We start from the raw sequence: 15149 nt of genomic DNA, 5'->3' as shown, positions 1-15149 counted from the left end.
ATATATATATTCATTTATTAGAAACTTTAAAACTATCCATTAATATGGTTCAATTTCATTTTTTATTATGGTCAGAGACTAACAAATGAAAGCATTAAAACAATAAGAATAGTAAAAAATAAAAATATAAGAATAATATATGACGATTGGTGATAGATTATGGTGGGCAGTTCAAGTCTATCTAATTTTACATACAGCATAGCAGAATTTGGCCACTTTCAAAGAAACTATTTCATACTAATCTGATAACAGTTGCACATAAAAAAGATTAATATTTCTCAGATATTTTATTAGGCAAGGTGTAATGAATTGAATCCATGAGTCCTTACAGAAGATGCAGTATAGCAGGATGTGAGCTTTTTTCAATGCCCATTGTCCACAGGAGTGCAGTCTCAGATCATATGGTATTTTTTTATATCAGTTCTCCAACACTGCTATGGGAAGTATGTTGCAGCGTGCTAAAGTTAATGCCCTTCGGATTTGTGGGATGGTTATTTGATACAAATATCTCACAGCTTTAAAAGCGAGATCATTAATGTGTTATATGCAGCTCTTTAAATAAGCATCTGACGTACAACACCAGGGGTGGTTTTCACTTACCTTCCCTACCGGTTCGCAAATGTGCGTGTGCTATTTGCGCATGCGCCCAGTGAAAAAAACGTCCCTAAATAGGACGACATAGAGCCAGAGCGGGTGGCCGGACCCACCCACGATTTCCACTACCGGTTCAAGTGAACCGGCTGAATACCACCTCTGTACAACTCCAAATACCGTAGCATCTAATTGAGAAATACTTATTAAGAAACAATCACTGTCCAATTTCAGCAGGAGAGAAGATCAGGAGGGAAAGAACAAAACCATATGGAAGCAAAATGGTTGTTAAAACAGGAAATTGTTTCAAAGATGCACAGATCTGTATCTGGCCTAATAACTATTGGATGGGCTCAAACTGACTCCAGACATATTTAAGATACCATAGAAGACATTAAGAAGAAATTTCCTATTTGACAGCTATTCTTTATACGTACAATTGATGGATGAATATAGTTTTTTTAATACCAAAACTAAGGGGTTTTTTGGCCCATGTTTTAAATCATTAATAGCTTTTCTAAACTCTTATTTTATGATCTGCCTTAGAGATTCTTGGATTTGAAAAACAAGAAAATAAATTAAAAATAAATTTATATTTACTAAATGTTTATCCCATTAGTAAAAGGAGAACAAGAAATGTATATTTTAAAGTTTTCTATTTTGATATATTTTTAATGGGAGATTTTTTTTTACAATAAAACTAAACTAAATAAAAAAGATACGCACAATGAAATTCTAAACCCAAGCCCTTATCTTTTCCTTACCTTGTATGACAGAACTTTCTTGAACTGATGGCTACAACAGAAAAGAAGATCTTATTTTAAATGCTAAACAAACTTTTAATCAAGTGATTATGTTGTTGCACATAATATAAGAGAAAAGCACCCAAAACATGTTTTATTTAGTACACTATCCTCTAAAAATGGATCAGTTTGTTTTTAACTATGTTGCACTCTTAAAAACTTACATTGGAAATGTTCCTGAAAAAACAAGAATACTTTAGAATAGTTGCACTTATTGCTTTATCTTTCCATAGCTCACAGACATGATAACATCTGCAAAAATTACATTTCCCCAAAGATTGCAACAGAAGAGTCTGGAGAGGAAAATTAGAAAACCACAAGTGAAATGGTGAAATGGCTATGCAAATGGTGTTGACAGGAAAAAAAATGGTTTAGGGGATCACAATCTGAATTATCTAAATAATGGACTGCTGGCACAAGGTCTAACAACTCTCAAGAAGTGGTAAAAAAGTACTTTGAATTTTTATTTGATTAAAGGAGCTTTAAAACTGAATCCTGGGGTGGGATGGGTTAAAATGTGAATATTTATAGCTCGGTTAAATATTTATGTGCTGTAGAAGGAACAGAAGTAATGAAGTATTCACTCCTCTGTCCAAGTGAATCAACATGGCAATGCTATAGAGACCATATTGATTAAAATAAGGGTTAGAGGGTTCTGCAAAGCACCATGAAGCGGTATATGTCTATTGACATTATTGTTCTTGGTGTCTCCAAATGTCTACCAATTCAAAGAGAAAATGTGAACAACTTCTTCTAAAATAAATCTCAAATCTTTCAGAGAGTAATAATAGGATTTCAACCTTCCAGACATCTGTTGGAAGACTATGGTCATTCCAGAAGACTCTTAACTTATCTTACTAATAGATTTTTTTCTTCAAAGGGAGGAAACCCTTCCTAAGTTCATACCAACCAATAGGGAACATTTTTCAGGAAATAATAGGAGGAGGAACATGGAAGAAAGTGACCCTGAAGTATAAATGAGGTGACATGACTAAAAGAAAAAGGGCAACGTAATTTTAGGCTGCCTCAACAGATGAATTTCCAAATAGCAGGAAAGAATACTCTGCCATACTATACACTGGTCCAACCACACTTTAAATATTGTACCTAGTTCTAGGCATCACACTTTATGAAGGAATGGGTTCTGAGAAGGAATGATCAGAGGATCCCCTAAGCCTGTGATGGCGAACCTATGGCACGCATGCCGGAATTGGCACGCAGAGCCATCTCTCTGGGCATGCGAGCCATCTCCTGTTACTCTTTTGGGTTCCAGCATGCCAGCCAGCTGGTCTTCACATGTGTGGGAGTGCCAGAAACCGAAGGAGCAGCCACCCGGTGTCCATGTGCATGCCGGGAAGATGAGCTTCTGGTTTCTGGTGTGTGCATGCGCACTGACCACCTGGTCTTCACACACACATGCGCAGCAGAAATCAGAAGACCAGGTGGCCAGTGCACATGCAAATTGAGTGGCTGCTCTTCCAGTTTCTGGTGTTCGCAGACTCCCATTTTTGCGCTTGTGCCAAAAAGGTTCGCCAACATTGCCCTAAGCCTCCTCTGAGATTTTAAATTAGGCCTGTTTAGCTTTGAGAAGACAGTGTAAGGATAGCCTCTATTCTTCGTAAACATGAAAATACATCACAAAGAGAGGCAAGGATCTGTTGGTTCTAATTGCAGGACCCAGATGAACAGATATAAGGTACAGGAAGGTAAAATCTAACTGAAAGTTAGAAAAAGATTTCTCAAAAATAAGACCAATGAGGTACACTGGATCTCTTCAATTGGAAGGCAGATAGACATTTATCAGGATGCTTTAATCAAGATTTCACCATTGAGCACATGGATTTTATAAACAAAATGACTCTTTCCAACTGTATGTTTTGGGATTCTGTGATTTGGGACTACGGTATGTATTTCTTTTCTACATAACACACAGCACTAGTAACTTGTATTTTCTTAAGTAACACAAGCTGAAATATTTGATACAATTTATAAGCAACTTTAAACATTTTAAAATACTAGTTGTTAAACATAATGCTTGGAGTTGCTGTTTTCTCTATTATGTGAGAAAGCTTTTACCAGTGTACCCAAAATGCAGTTTCGGATGTTTGATAAAATGGTATACATTTTAACAAATTGGAAAGGCGACTGACCTTTGTGGAAATGCAAACTTGGATGTATTCTGTATGAAACCATAACAGCAAGGAGAGATAACAAATGCTGCACGAACTTTGATACAGTGTTCAATGACCATGTCTGTTGCCACTCCACAAGCATGCAGTGCCACCTGAAAAAAAAAACACTATTTATTGTTCAATTTCTATGGCCACCCATCTCAATCAATAACTCAAATATGAGTGGAATATAATGCTCTACTAGCAAACTTCCATGAGCAATAAAGGCTTCCTATTCATATTCTACAAAATTAGAGGGTGCAGTGAGCATATTTGATGGGTGCATGAATCAGATAGGGAAAAGTCTCAGTGTCAGTGATAAATGTTTCCATGAATGAAAGCATATAATGAATATTACTCCTTAAGGAATCAATCATTCCCATGTCATTTTCTCAGCAGCCAAGTTATTTACTGGAACATCAGCTCTCATTAATTGTGCTTTTATTATTCATACTTAAAAGTAGAGTTAGGGTTAGGGTTAGGTTAAGTTATATAGAAGTTAACATGAGAATGAATGTCAACATGAACTCAAATTAAGCCAACATGGAGTAGTCTATATTCCAGCCATTGACCAACATTCCACAAATTTAACAAAATAAACCTATTTCCTCAAACCTGGTAGTGACACAGTCTTTAAAAAATGCCTAGATTTGGTTGGTAACATAAGATAGTTTGAACGTCCTCCCCCATTCCTGAAGCGTATAGTACACGTTTGCAGTTTACAAATTATGTTTCAACTAATTTGTAAGAAAAGAATTTCCTTATGGTAGTCCTTGAGTACCAGAACAACATTATTGGGATCAGAATCGCTTTTGCTAAGCAATGCAACATTGTAGACTGAATCACTTAGCATGGTTTTAAACTTTTAATCTACTTCAATAGTTTAAAAGCTCTTTAGCTACCTAAATAAGAGACATAGGTTTGTACAATGAGCATAATGTTGGAGAATCAATAATTTAATAGCAGTTCCTTTCTGAATTTTGAATCTAAAAGTTTGAAATTTCTCAATTGTCATTATTCCAGGTTTAACAAAATTTAAACTCCCAAGTATTTTAGAAATTTGTAAACTTTTATATTTTTTTCTAAATAAACTTTGTTTTAAGAGAGTATCTTTAGTTTTCAAGGGCAAACAAGGTCATAGTTATAATTCTAAAGTAGCTTACCCCAATATTAAAACTTCCTTTAAAATTGTCCATATTTGCTTGGATGAACCAAATATTTTGTAATCCTAATTCATCACTTCTTTTTTCGGCACTCATAAGTGACTGTTCTTTATTTTCCACCAAAATTATCTACATTAAAAAAGAAAAAAATCATTTTGGTCAATTTCTGGATTAAAAAACAACACACATATATATTTACAATCAAAAGACTGAAGCGCTTGCACAGTTTCCTTGAACAGAAATGTTTCCAATATAAACATAAGTGAAATGCAATTAAGCTTGACCTGAAATAGTTTAAAAAAAAAAAAGCATTGTTCTGGGCATGTCACAAAAATCAGATACATCATTTAACTAAAATCTCACTGTTTTCATAGTTTAAAATTATACTAATTCTAAAGAATGGATTTTCTAATCTAACACATATAGCAATATAAGCATGAGGGTGGCCTCTCCAAAAAGGATAGTGTGTTTCCTAAGATCAAAGGGTTAAGGAATATTTTAGCTGCAGTTCTCAGAACTTACTATTTATTCTTGTGTGCAGTTATTATTCTCCAGTGCCGTCCAAGACCATTGTAATAAACACAATATAAGTGCCAAACCTACAAATGTTTTATCCGGTTAGCTTATAAAAACAAAGAATAGATGTTTGCTAGTTATTATATGCGCTGTCTTTCAAATCAAGCACCCATGACCACATTTGTACCAGATGGGCCCAGTTAAGATCATTTTCACGTTTTGCAGAATTTTGCAACTGCAGTTCCAAAATAATTTGTGAGCCGGCCTCTTTGGTTCATTTTCAAGCATTTGGAAAGAAGCTGTTTTTTTCAGGTTCGCTTGTAGGCTTCAGAATGAACAACAGAGATTTCCAAGGGAAAATTTTTCCGAGGCTTAAGACAGAGACATATCATTCACAGAGAAGCAGCACAGTTCTGTGAGCTAGTAACTAAACCACACTATTTCTCAGATTTCTTCTATATTTAAGAATATTGAATAAGAACAGAGATTTATATTTTTAAAAAACTGAGGTTTTTTTAAATACTGTTACAAAACTATTACATGTTTTCCATTACAATAATACTTCAAAAAATTAAACTGAAATTAAGATTTCCAGTTTGCCAACAGGTTTGAGATTATGTAAAGTTTTAGAATGGACTAAGCTATGAGCTATATTCAGGCAATTACTTCAACATTTTATTAAGATTTATATAAATTTATTTAAAAGTTTTACAAGTATCATGTAGGATACACAATTATATGATATTTTACAATAACTGTAGAAGTTGTACTAATAGCAAAAGAGAATGTATCAGAGAAAGATCCAACTTAAGTTTAATAAAGCACAACACAAAGGAAGGACACTAACACAATGGACCACTTCCAAAGTCAAGATGTTAAAGGGCACAAAAGGAAAAATGTACAACTAATGTCCCAAAGGTGCTTTCCCAAAAGGCAATTGGACTTTCTTGGGTTTTTTCCTTGAAAACACTTCACCTCATCCAGAACTGAAGAAGCTTCTTGGATGAAAAGTGAAATGTTTTCAAGGAAAAAAACCAAGAAAATCCAGTTGCCTTCTGGAAAAGCACCTTTGGGACAACCATGACCTTTGGATGATTGAGAATCTCCATAGATGGATGGAGGGAGGAGTAGAAGGAAAGATAGGAAGGAGAGGAGAAAGGAGAGGAATAGGAGAAAGGGAAAGGCAGAGGAAGAATGGGAGGGAATGTAAGAGTAGGAAAGAGGGGAGGAATGGGAAGAAGAGGGGAAGGGTAAAGGGGAGGAAGGGGAAGGAGAGAAGGGAAAGGAGAGGAGGAAGGAAGGAGAGAAGAAAGAAAAGAAAGGGGGTAGGAAGGAGGGAGGGAAGGAAGGAGGGAAGGAAGGAGAGAAGGAGAGAAGAAAGGAGGGAAGGAAGGAGGGAAGGAAGGAGAGAAGGAGAGAAGAAAGGAGGGAAGGAAGGAGGGAATGTAGGAGAGAAGGAAGGGGGAAGGAAGGAGGGAAGGAAGGGGGAAAGGAAGGAGAGAAGGAGAAAAGAAAGGATGGAAGGAAGGAAGGAGGGAAGGAAGGAGGGAAGGAGAGAAGGAGGGAAGGGGAAGGAGGGAGGGAAGGAAGGAGGGAAGGAAGGGGAGTAGGAGAGAAGAAACGAGGGAAGGAAAGAGGGAGGGAGGGAAGAAGAAGTAGGACCGTTGTAAGATAAGATGGATCTATGGGATGTTAAGAAAGCAATCTTCAAGTATATTGTCAACTCTAGGGAAAAATTGTTATAAATACATATTATTAATAACAGTTATGAGATCATATAATTGTGAATGTATATATGTAATTGATAAAATAAAATAAAAAATTAAAAAAAAAGAGAATGTCCATAGACTTTTATAAGTAAGGACTGAAGGCAATGGATATTTTTAGCCTGCCCCACTCAAAAAAAAGAAAAAAAAGAGAAGACTACAAGGAGACTTGATATCTGTACTAAAGTATATGAAGAACCATCTTGGGGAAAAAATGGGTAGAATGTCTTCAAAAGACAAGACAATAAACAGTTCATTAAAATTATAACCAAAATACAGAATCCTTGGTGTTCTCTGAGCTCAGTTGCTTGCTCGGTTGCTTGCCTGCAGATGTTTCACTACCCAACTAGGTAACATCATCAGTACTGGTAAGTGTGAGATTTGCTTCCTTTTTACAGTAACAGCATTGTTGGAATTGTGTGATTTTCTCCTTGATAGTTCCTTAACAAATGCAGCAGGGAAACAGTATTTTGTTGGACATATTGTATTTACATAGACAGTTGCTCCAGGTTGTGAGAGGACTGATCTCCAAAGTTTTATTAGAGAATTTTCTGAGCTTGTTCTAATATTTCTAATTAATTAATTATTAAATTGCTATCTTCCCATAATCCGCTGATCATTTATGGATAAAATATGTCATATTTAGGTTAACTTAAATGTTACCTTTGCTTTTGGCCTGGATATACTGATTTTGTATTTTTCACTCACTACCTTTAGGGATTACTTTAAATGGAAATTGCATATTTGAAGTTTTGAATTAACAATATTTATTTTATTGATACTTTACCTGACACAGTGGTAATATATAAGCAAGAACAATTCCAACATGGCCCTGTTCAAGAGAAGAAATGAAGAAGTAAATCTCAATTCTACACAGCCACTATTTTACAATTGTGCGTGTGCTTGAAATGGAAAATACACTTTATTCTGAAATTAACACTACAGAAATTCCAGAAGAATTTTGGATTAGCCATGGTTCATTATAAAAAAAAATAATCTGGAATGTTTTGGTTATTTATGGAAACAAAATCTGGAGGGATCCCAAAGTGATGTTATAGGATACTAGTTGATAACTTGACGTTGCCCGGGTATTTATTTATCCCAATCCTGTATTTCCTGTCTAATACAGGAGATTTGACACTATATATATAATTCATTCCTTTTCATGTCAGCGGCCCAGGCATTCCAGAGTTATGCTGGAACAGACACCCTGACACACACACACAAACACACACACACACACACACACGAAGGGGTATTAGGGGTGTCTTACCCCCACAGTATTTTTTTTTTCAGAGAGTAAGTCACCTGTGTACCAAGTTTGGTTGAAATTGCTCCAGGTGTTCCAGAGTTATGCTGGAACACACACACACACACACACACACATACACACACAGCCAATCATCTTACTCTGGCCTTCAACTTTCTTAAGAGTCTCTTCCTTTCCCCAGACACCTTCAGTGCCAATATACTGGCCTGTGCATTTGTTCCTTCTGGCAATTATTTTTTACTGTGTATTTCCATATTACTTCTGCTCTGAACCTCAGAACAACCTCTGTCTCTGAAAAAAATACAGTCTTTTGCTCAATGTATGGATCGAGAGATGTATGTTTCAGCTTGGGCATGGAATATTGAATTCTGTGCTAAAGGTATGGAACATTTTGCATATCCTTATATGCAATATATTGCAACAAAATATCAATAGAGACATAAAAGCCAATGAATCACTAATTAGTTCGCCTGTGTCTTGTAGGTTGGTGGTATACTTGTATGTATACATGTATATGTGAAAAGTAATTGAGATTGCATGTTACTACCTTACCCCACCACTGCAAAAATCCACAATTACATCTCCAGGTTTAGCCAGATTTGTCACTAAAGCGATTAGATTGTTCAGCTGCTGCTGTTTCCTTAAAGCACGATCAGCAGACATCTTTCCTAAGAATGAGAAAAAGAAATATAAAGACTGAGCAAAAAAAAAAAAAGGTTTCTTTTTAGAATCACTTAACTACTTATTCTGATTTGCAATCGATTTATTTTTAAAGTTTAGTAGGAGTAGTTCGGATTTCATCTGGTGAAAAAAAGGAGAAAAGAATAAACTTGCTGAAAACGGCTTGCACCATAAGTCAGCTTTCCAAGTAAGCTTAAATTCTGTTGATTTCTCTGACACATCAGTGTAATTTTCTGTGCCAAAATGAAAGTAGTTTGCCACTGCATTGTTCCAAGATATCTACTGACTCCCAGTTTGGCCTACATCCTTATTATTTTCTGTACAATCCCCACACAAATATATAAGTGTGATCCCGATTAGCAATTGACAGAACTTCCTTCTCTCTGTTACTCTGGTTTCTTCTGACAATGTAAACTGATACGAGAACAATCTGCACACAAATAAGTCTATTTATGTGCTTTCAGTTTACTAAGGATTAAATTAAATCTACTATTGTTGGTTCCTTGTGCAATATTCAGAAGTCACAAAAAGCGCTACATGGCAGATTACTATATTTTCTATTTTATTTTTAAAAAGAAATGTTTGTTCCTCAAAATTAAGTTCCAGTTCACTTCGATTTCTTTTATTCAAGAAACCCACAATTAACAAGAAAACTAGAAACTATTTATCTCCAGCAGAGCTCCCACTCCGCGTAAGTTCTTTTTCATCAAAGAAGCCAAGTTTTGGCTGTATCAAGGTTGGCATGAAGCATATAGTTTGCACTTAATTATAAAGGTAGTCCTCGAGTGACGACCACAATTGAGCCCAAAATTTATATTGCTAAGTGAAACATTTGTTAAGTGAGTTTTGCCCCGTTTAACAACCTTTCTTGCCACAGTTGTTAAATGAATCACTGCAGCTGTTAAGCAAGTAAGATGGTTGTTAAGTGTATCTGGCTTGCCCCATTGACTTTGCTTGTCAGAGGGTCACAAAAGGGGATCACGTGACCCTGGGACACTGCAAACATCATAAATGTGAGTCAGTTGCCAAGGGTCTGAATTTTGATCACATGACCCAGGGGATACTGCAACGGTCATAAGTGTGAAGAATGGTCCTAAGCAGAGGTGGATTGCTCCCAGCATTACTGCCGGTTCGGTGTGCGCAAAAATTTTGCGCAGAAGCAAAATCAAGATGGCGCCACCATAGGAGAACCGGCTGGGGGGAATAGCAGGCCTGGGTCGCTATCCAGGTTCCAGCGACCCAGGCCGCCAAACCACTACCGGTTCAGCCGAACCAGTCCGAACCAATAGAAACCCACCACTGGTCCTAAGTCACTTTTTCAGTGCCATTGTAATTTTGAGCAGCCGTAAATTAACTGTTGTTAAGTCGAGGACTACCTGTAATCACTCCACTGAAGCTTATGTTTCATACAGGAAGCTTCCAACACTACTGAACAATAATGGCTTACAAAAAGATCCTCAGAAAAGATGGAATGGGTATATTTGGGTTCCAAATATATCTATTTCATGTCCCTAGCACTGTCATTGTAGCAATAAGCATATTATAGAATATAATTCAAAACTATTTATTTTAAAAATGCAAAATGTATTGAGGCAGCAGAAACAATATGAATATTATAAAACAGATTTTAAATCCCTATAAATACAAATCTGATAAAATATCAGAGCCAGATAAAAAATGATGGCAACAGCAACAGTAGATTTAAAAAAAACCCTTCCAGAGCAGCCTCAATAGGTTTTCTTTTCTCTCCTGTTGGCTTTATGAAACTCTATCCTTTTACTATGCTTGGCAGTGTTCTGCAAATGGCTATAACTTATTGCAAAACACAACCTGTATTTAATGTCTAGATTTTTTGTGAAAAGCAGAATTTTCCTTCACAAACACACAGCAATTTAGGCAATGACAATAAACAGGAACTGTAATTTAAATTATAAGAATAAAATCCAGACTTGCATATTAAAAAAATAATTTGTGCCCTAAGATAAAACATTTTACTTCTGTAATTCCTTCTGCTTTAAGTTGTCCTGCAAGAACAACAGCCAATACATCTGAATTAACTATATGTTGTTACTGTCTTTAACAATTTGGGGAATAACCCTTAAATTGGTACCACACCTCCTAAGATATGGAAGAGGGACCATGACAGACAATCAATGCTGGAAAAGTTGATTTAAAATGTAATTCAGGATAGAATGGCATTACAGTGAGTCTGTTTTTCTTAACTCTTATTGTTTGCTTTAGCTCTTCTAGCCAAATTGTTTTCTATTAAGATAAGGTCTTAAAAGATTTCAAGCAAGAGAAAAATGCCTTTTCTTATACAGCTTTTTCAATTATTTCCTGGAAAGGCCAAATGGCTATTAAAATGCCATGAAACATTAAGAAAGAGAAGAGTATAACTCTAACAAATAAAATAAAATAATGTCCTGACTAGGTTCTCTTTCATAAGCTTTATTTTTAATCTGGGAAACTATCATATTTTTCAGAGAATAAGATGCACCAAAGTATAAGATGCACAAGGTTTTGAAGAGGCAAATTTAAAAAAAAAGTTTTTGCACTCTGCAAACCTCCCCAAAACAGCCCGTTTTTCGTGAAAACAGGCCCTTTTTTTCTGTAAAGGGCATGACTTAGGAGGCTTGTAGAGTGCTCCTCGGAGGTAGGAGGGGGCAAAAGCAAGCAGAAAACGGGCTCGTTTTTTGTCAAAAAAAAAAGGGCAGATAGCCTTTAGGAGGCTTATAGAGTACTCCTGGGCGCTGTGGGGGGGCAAAATTGAGCAAAACCTGCCTGTTTTTTGCTCATTTCTGCCCTCCCCAGCTCCCAGGAGCTCCCTGAAAGCCTCCTACAAGCTCTGCACGGCCATTTTGGTGAAGGGGCGGGGTTGCGGGAGGCAAAAAATGCTATATTCAGTGTATAAGACCAGACTTAGAGCCTCTTTTTTGAGTGAAAAAGGTGCGTCTTATACTCTGAAAAATACAATAATTGAAATAAAATCAAAACAAACTTTATGAAAATAGCAATCAGTGAGAACTTCATTGAAGGGACAGTTTAATCAATTTTCTCCCCTTTGGTACATAATTTTATTTAATTCTCAAGAGACATTTCTATAACATCTGATAAAAGCAATACATAGCAACAAAATAATAATGCTAATTTGAATCATTCAATCAAATGCTTTTAATTTAAAAGTCCAAAAAGAAATGAACTTTCCTTCTAATGCTTTCTATTTAAAAATATTTGCAGATCTGATGTTAAAAGAGTTTTTAAAATACTTTTGTTTTCCTTTTTTGTATTTCTTACTAACAATTCTTCATATTCCTAAGGTTTAGGTTTAGATTTAGGTAGTTTTATTTATATGCCGCCCTTTTCCCTGGGGGGACTCAGGGCGGCTTACAGTTCAAAAGGAAGGGAGGACATACAAATTAAACACATGAGACAGTACATCGTTAAAAAACACAACATTCATACAATTCGGGTGGGTTGAGATCTTTAGTCCCAGGCCTGTCGGGACAGCCAGGTTTTGAGGGCTATGCGGAAGGTCTGTCCATTATAACCAAGATCAAACAATAAAACATTTCCTTTTTCTGATTTGCTATACTTATTATACAGTAAATGAATATATATTTTAGGCAATAAGTCTATCTTAGATGTCATAGGTTATTATTTATAGTTATAAATAATAGAAAATAATAAAACAGTTGTAAAGTTTCACAAATGATATCCCTTCAGTTACTCATCTTCCCTCTCACTTTAGAATTGAAATTAAAAATAGAAGAGAGAATCACTAACGGATCATTTGAAAACTGAGGGAATTCCTAGCCACTGTGGTTAATCATGTTTTGTTAGGTAGTTAAAAAGCATTTTCAAATTCTATGGGAAAGAACAATTCACCTTGTGGGAGTCATTTTACAATGAGTACCATTTTAACTCACCATACTCTTAAGAGTGTAAGACAAAATAGTATGGTGAAGAATACAATCTCTAAAATTCTGTCACTGAGAGTCAAGTAATGTTTTCACTGACAACAGCCAAAAATAAAATGATATTGTTATCATAATTAGTAACAAAATATCCCTACAGTGCCAGCAACCTCTAACATCCCAAATCCAACTGTCATAAGGAAAGATTGTTTCTGGATGAACTTTGGCTAGATATAAACAGCTGATTTTAACAGATATACATAAAACCAAGGATAACATAAATCAAAATGATTGATTGATGCTTCTTTCAAGACTTTCAGTGCCAGAGAAAAAAAAAATTACCACAAAAGCAGAGACCTTTAATGGCATTTTGAGCTCTCTCTCTCTCTCTTGATCATAACAATACTATGATCAAGACATACAAAGTAATTAAAATGTTGAATGGCTAGTGTAATAGTTAAAAAGTTCTGCTTTTCACTATTCATAAGACTGTAAATAGAATATATATTTATTCTAAGAATGTAGAATATACATATATTACTTATACTTCCAAATGACAGCTACATTTTATCTCGATTGTTTTATAAATGTTTTAACATTCAGATGGATTTGCAGAAAACATGACAAAGTGGAATGATATTATACTGCAGCACAAAACAGTATCTGAGGCAAGTTACACACACACAAAGCTCTTCTCAAACCCAGGGTGGTGTTTCTAAATTGAATTATGAAATCTCAGCCAAGAACCTGCTTATTCCTGAATGTTCCGTACATGCAGTAGTAATTTATGATATGAATATAGTATAGTTACAATTACTAACTGGTTTCCTAAGAACTAGCCAAAAATGTAGATTCCAATTGTATGCACGGCCTACGTTTTAAAAGCAATAGCTCTACAGGTACTCCTTGACTTATGAAAACAATTAACTCCCAAATTTATGTTGCTAAGCGAGAGTGAGTTTTGCGTCATGTTATGAGCTTCCTTGCCCAATTATTAGGGGCATCACTGCAGTTGTTGAATTAGTAACAGAGTTGTTAGGTGGATCTGGTTTCCCTACTGACTTTGATTGTCAGAATGCCACAAAAGGTGATCACATGACTTATGGAACACGGCAACCATCATAAATACGAGTCAGTTGTCAAGTGTCTGAATTTTGATTATGTTAACCACAGTGGTACTGCAAAGGTCACAAGTGTGAAAAACAATCATAAGTCCCGTTTTTCAGTGCTGTTGTAACTTTGAATAGTTACTAAATGAATTGTTGTAAGTAGAGGTCTACTACCTGTATTAGACTTCAGCAGTAACAAATACTTGTGAATGACCTACAGTCCTGTGGCTTAAGTAGACTTAACTTATAACACTGAACAACTATATGGCCTTTCTGTTTCTAATCTGATCTATAAGGTATATATTAAAATGCTTTTCTTTTACTTATACTAATAGAACCAATAATTTATTACTGTAAACTCTGAGTAGATATCTCACAAATACACATAAGACGATACTCATTGTTTGTAAACACCAATAAAAAATTCACAAAATGTTATTTTAATTATATGCGTGTTATATCTACTTCATCTATTTCCTGTGTTAGCCTTTTAAATATGTTCAGTCTGTTTTGTAACTACTTTTCAGGGCACTAATCTAAACGGGATTGCTAAATGTTAACTGGCTGTATTTAAATTAATAGTACATTCTGTTCTTTCAGATATTAGGACATGACTACAATAAAAAGTAACTATTTTGGAAGTTTGGGATATCTAGTTAGTTTAATATTCAATTTACATACTAAAATAAAGAGTTAAGTTTGGTATTTCTTAATCTTTTTACAGTCTAAACTCGACAAGATACTGATAATCCCACTGATTTGGTCTGTAGTCCTATTTCATATCAGAAACACAATGCAAGAGACATTTTAATGCTTTCCCTAATGCTATTTCTAAATAAAAAAATCCATTCCTTGAAGCTATTTTTTTCCATTTTGTAAACTTAAAGGCAGTTTTGGAAACCAAACAAAAACAACCTACTTAGGCTTCTAGATCATTCTATTTTAAAGCACCATAGCATTTAATCCTGCTTATACTTGAATAGCTAATATGAAAGACAGAATCAAACTTGCCAACTATGATGTTATTGTGTGACCTTTTGCTGCTGTGCTGATGAATCTTTTTTTAAAAAGCAGGAAATTGTGTGAAGACAATATGCCAAGAGATTTCTTTCTCCTTAAGAGAGGTAGACATGAATATATTGGTTAACTGCTGTATAACTGGGGT

At 35.3% G+C, this 15149-nt stretch overlaps 1 protein-coding gene across 2 annotated transcripts in view; it reads right to left on the bottom strand.

Annotated features, from left to right (window-relative positions):
• The window catches only part of GSTCD (glutathione S-transferase C-terminal domain containing), a 41443-nt gene that overhangs the window by 10301 nt on the left and 15993 nt on the right, over positions 1-15149 (bottom strand). For both annotated transcript variants that reach the window (XM_032224103.1, XM_032224104.1), the window contains exons 7-11: positions 8833-8948; positions 7798-7842; positions 4729-4857; positions 3545-3678; positions 1356-1386 (exon numbers count right to left, since the gene is read on the bottom strand). In XM_032224103.1, coding sequence (XP_032079994.1) covers positions 1356-1386; positions 3545-3678; positions 4729-4857; positions 7798-7842; positions 8833-8948 — 455 coding nt within the window. The remainder of the gene's footprint in view (positions 1-1355; positions 1387-3544; positions 3679-4728; positions 4858-7797; positions 7843-8832; positions 8949-15149) is intronic.

The sequence above is a fragment of the Thamnophis elegans genome, chromosome 9, assembly GCF_009769535.1.
Source record: "Thamnophis elegans isolate rThaEle1 chromosome 9, rThaEle1.pri, whole genome shotgun sequence".
NCBI lineage: Eukaryota > Metazoa > Chordata > Lepidosauria > Squamata > Colubridae > Thamnophis > Thamnophis elegans.
The sequence above is the reverse complement of the archived record's forward strand: the minus strand, read 5'-3'. Positions and strand labels throughout refer to the sequence as shown.